The sequence below is a fragment of the Crocodylus porosus genome, unplaced genomic scaffold (assembly GCF_001723895.1).
Source record: "Crocodylus porosus isolate Cpor-Errol unplaced genomic scaffold, CroPor_comp1, whole genome shotgun sequence".
NCBI classification, from domain to species: domain Eukaryota; kingdom Metazoa; phylum Chordata; order Crocodylia; family Crocodylidae; genus Crocodylus; species Crocodylus porosus.
Window position 1 is genome coordinate 32,547,050 of NW_017728948.1, and position 3,545 is coordinate 32,550,594.

Here is a 3,545-nt window from a genome sequence, read left to right on the forward strand (position 1 = left end):
CCCATGATGTGCTCCACGTAGATGTCATGGGACCAGTGGATGGTGTCGGACACCATGAGGCAGCGCATCAGCTTGGCGTAGCGGCGGGAAACGTGGCAGGCACGGAGGATGCTCTTGTTGAAGGGGTCCCAGGCTTCGAGTGTCCCCACGATGAGCGCGTCCACCGTCACGTTATAGCCGCGGCGCCTCAGGGTGTCGGCCAGCGGGGCATACTTCTCCCGCTTGTGAGCCCAGGCGTCGGTAAAGGCTTGGCGCCGGTTCTCGAAGGGGATGGCGACGTCCATGATCACGATCTTCTTGGCCTCGTGGTCCGTGACAACGATGTTGGGGTGCAGCTGGCTCTCGCAGCCCGGGACGGTGCAGTTCACGGAGATCTCCCCTGCCCTGGCCGGGATGGCCCGCACCAGCCGGTCCTGGACAGCATTGAGGCGGAGCTGCCAGGCTCTGGCGTGTGGCTTGCAGCCGCACAGCACATGGGGGAGGGTCTCCGCCGTGTAGCCACACCATCAGCACCTCTTGTCCCGGTGGCCGAAGTGCACGGCCCCATTCAGAGGCAGGCAGTTGAGGCGGGCGCGGCGGAGGAAGCGCCAGTCTGCAAAGCGCATGAAGCTCCCGCTGGGCATGAAGTGATCATCTACATATGATCTTAGCCAAAAGGCCGAGAAGCGATCAACAACATTCCCTTTATCCGCCCAAGTAGTTAGTCAAAGGAGGAGAATAAATGTATTTAGCATTATAGTAACCCATGATGGCTGCTTGTGATTAGTGATTAGCCTTTCTTCTTCCAGATGCTTGTAAATGGACTTCCTTATGTTATCCTCCAGTAACATCCCAGGTATTGAAATGAGGTTAACTAGCCTGTAGTTCACTGCGTCCTCCTTTTTTTAAAGGAGCAATAGGCTGACCTTTTTCTAGTCCTTTGGTACCTCATATATCTCCCACAGTTTCATAAATAACATTGCCAAATGCTCGGAGATGATAAAAAAAACTATCAAGCAGCTTTTGATGGGTGTGAATTAATTCAAATTTGCAGGGCCTGACTAACTTCATACCAGGGTACTGAAGGAGCTGGCAGAAGTTAATCTCGTCCCTGAGCTCATCCCCTTCCATATCCAAATAAACTTTAGAAGGTGTCTGGCTGTAACTTGAGCTTTTTTGTGAAGACTATGGTGAAGTAGCTGTTGAGTAGCTCTGATTTTTTCAATCTTATGTTAAGGATTTGCCCTGGCTTGGTTAACAGTAAACCCACAGCTTTCTTGGTGTTTCTTTTCTGGCCAACATACTTACAGAACTGTCTCTTATTGTCCTAAAGCTCCCCTGCAAAATTAAGCTCATTTTTTACCCTTGCCTTCCTGATTTTGTCCCTGAAAATTCTTGCTATTTTCTGGTATGCTTCCTTAGCGACTTGCCTATCTTTCCATTGCCTGTATGCTTTCCTTTCATACTAGAAGCATCCTGTGCAACCACTTTGGTCTCTTTAGCATTTTTCTTGTGTTCCGATATAAGAACAGTTTCCAGTTGGGCTTCCAATACTGTGCCCTTTAGAAACTTCTAGTCCTCCTAGTAACTTTATTCTTTAGTCTGTCTTCCCACAGCACCACACCTATTAATTCACTGAGTTGGCTGAAATCCGCCTATTTGAAATCTAAGCACCTTAACTCTCTTTATCTCAACCTTTCCCCATTTCAGAAGCATAAATTTTATTATATTGTGATCATTCCTTCTCAAACTGCCTTCACACCCTTCCATCAATTTATCCCTTTTGGTCAGGACAAGATCCAAAACAAATGATCCCCTAGTTGTATCCTTAACCTCTTGGAACAGAATGCTGTCCTCCATATAAGTTAGAAACTGTCATTTTATGTTTAGCTGTGCTGTTCTTCCAGCAGATGCCCAGAAAACTGAAGTGCCCCATCAGTACCATCTCATAACTTTTACATCATTTTGTCACCTCCTTAAAGAGTACCTCATCCACCTCTTCCTTCCTGAGTCAGTGGCTTATAGTAAATCCGTAGTACTATACCAGTGCTGTATCTTTCACCTTTTATATTCATAAGAACTTTCATATATATTCCTGACATTGAAAAAGTCCTTCCTACTCAGGAAAGCATTCAGACCATAAACTGAGGCCTTATAGACTAATTTATATACTGCCTCTAACATTAAATAATTAAAAGTTACCTAGATATATCTATAGTGCTGGTAGTCCACAGTATCTAGGTATCTCCCAAAGACCAAGAATAACATCACAAAAAGCTGTATAACTTTAAAAAAATGTTTTGGATATTTTAAAAAAATCCGGAAAAAGGAAAAAAAAAAGGATGGCCCTTATGCTGAGCTTTTGATTTCCAAGTTAAAGCTTGAAGCAGATTTTTTCAATCCCAGAAAATGTGATAATGAAAATGTTGGTACATCCTTCACTGAAGTGACATTAACAAGCACTGTAACTTTTAGTATAATATTAGTAACTATGGAATTAGTGTTCTTCTGTAACAGGGGTGGGCAATTATTTCAGCTGGAGGGCCACTTAATGAGTTTTGGTGAGCTGTCAAGGGCTACACAAAAAATATTTCAGAAAATATCATTTTAACAAATTATAGATAAAAACCATTCATATACTAAAAGTCAAACATGTGCTACAACATATTTTAATTTTTTTCAAAAAATATTTTTGTCCTGATTTTTTTTTGAGTAGTGTATATCACAGAGATTGCATAATAGTTCAAAATGAAGTCTGACTTTTGTACATTGTCTTTGTAGGAGTGGGAGCAGGATGCATGGCTGGTGTGGAGGGAGGGCATGTGGGGGGAGTTGTGCATGTGTGTGGGAGGGGGCATGCAAGCTAGCTCCCGGGAACCAGCCAGGAATGGGGGGAATGAGGAGGGGGTGAATGCAGCAGAACTCATCCAAGCTATGTTGTGCAGGTGTGGTCTGCTCCCCCACATACGGCCCGTGGCTGTCTCTACTGCACTTCTACCCACCAGAAAGAACTACCCTGGCCAATAAGTACAGTTTCTCAGTAGGGTTGCTGCCACAGCTGCCTGGCAGCAGCTCCTCCTCCTGACCCTGCTGTGTTGTTCCAGGCAGCTGGTAACATGGAGAAGCTGTGGGGACAGCTGTGGAAGGAGAAGGGAGGGAGAGGAGTTCCAGGTGGGTGGCTCATGCCCCAGCATGTGGGGCTCCAGCTCCAGGCCACCTTCCACCCACTCTGCCTGCCCAGCATGATGATGAGCAGCTACCTGCAGGCAGCCAAGTGGGTAAAGGGCGGCTAGAGCTGGAGCAGGCAGTGACACAGTGTGGGCTGCCGTGAGCAAAGTGGGCAGGGATCAACTCCATGCGGAACACTATGGGGGCAGCTTTGGACTGGATGCAATCATTTGGTGAGTGCCCACCCATGCGTTGGATTCAATCTCTTGGGAGGTCAGATCCAGCCCACAGGCTGTATTTTGCCGACCCCTGTTTTATAACCTTCTGAAGAGAGTCACCATAAAACGTTTAACATATTTAACAAGGATAACGATTTGATGACATCAAAGCTCTTGGAA

The 3,545-nt window shown here is 46.0% G+C and overlaps 1 protein-coding gene across 1 annotated transcript in view; it reads right to left on the minus strand.

Annotated features, from left to right (window-relative positions):
• ADGRA3 (adhesion G protein-coupled receptor A3) overlaps positions 1–284 on the minus strand; it is a 57,876-nt gene extending 57,592 nt beyond the window's left edge. Inside the window, exon 1 of the mRNA XM_019552574.1 lies at positions 214–284. Within this exon, the coding sequence (XP_019408119.1) occupies positions 214–284 (71 nt within the window). The remainder of the gene's footprint in view (positions 1–213) is intronic.
• Positions 285–3,545: the final 3,261 nt, after the last annotated feature.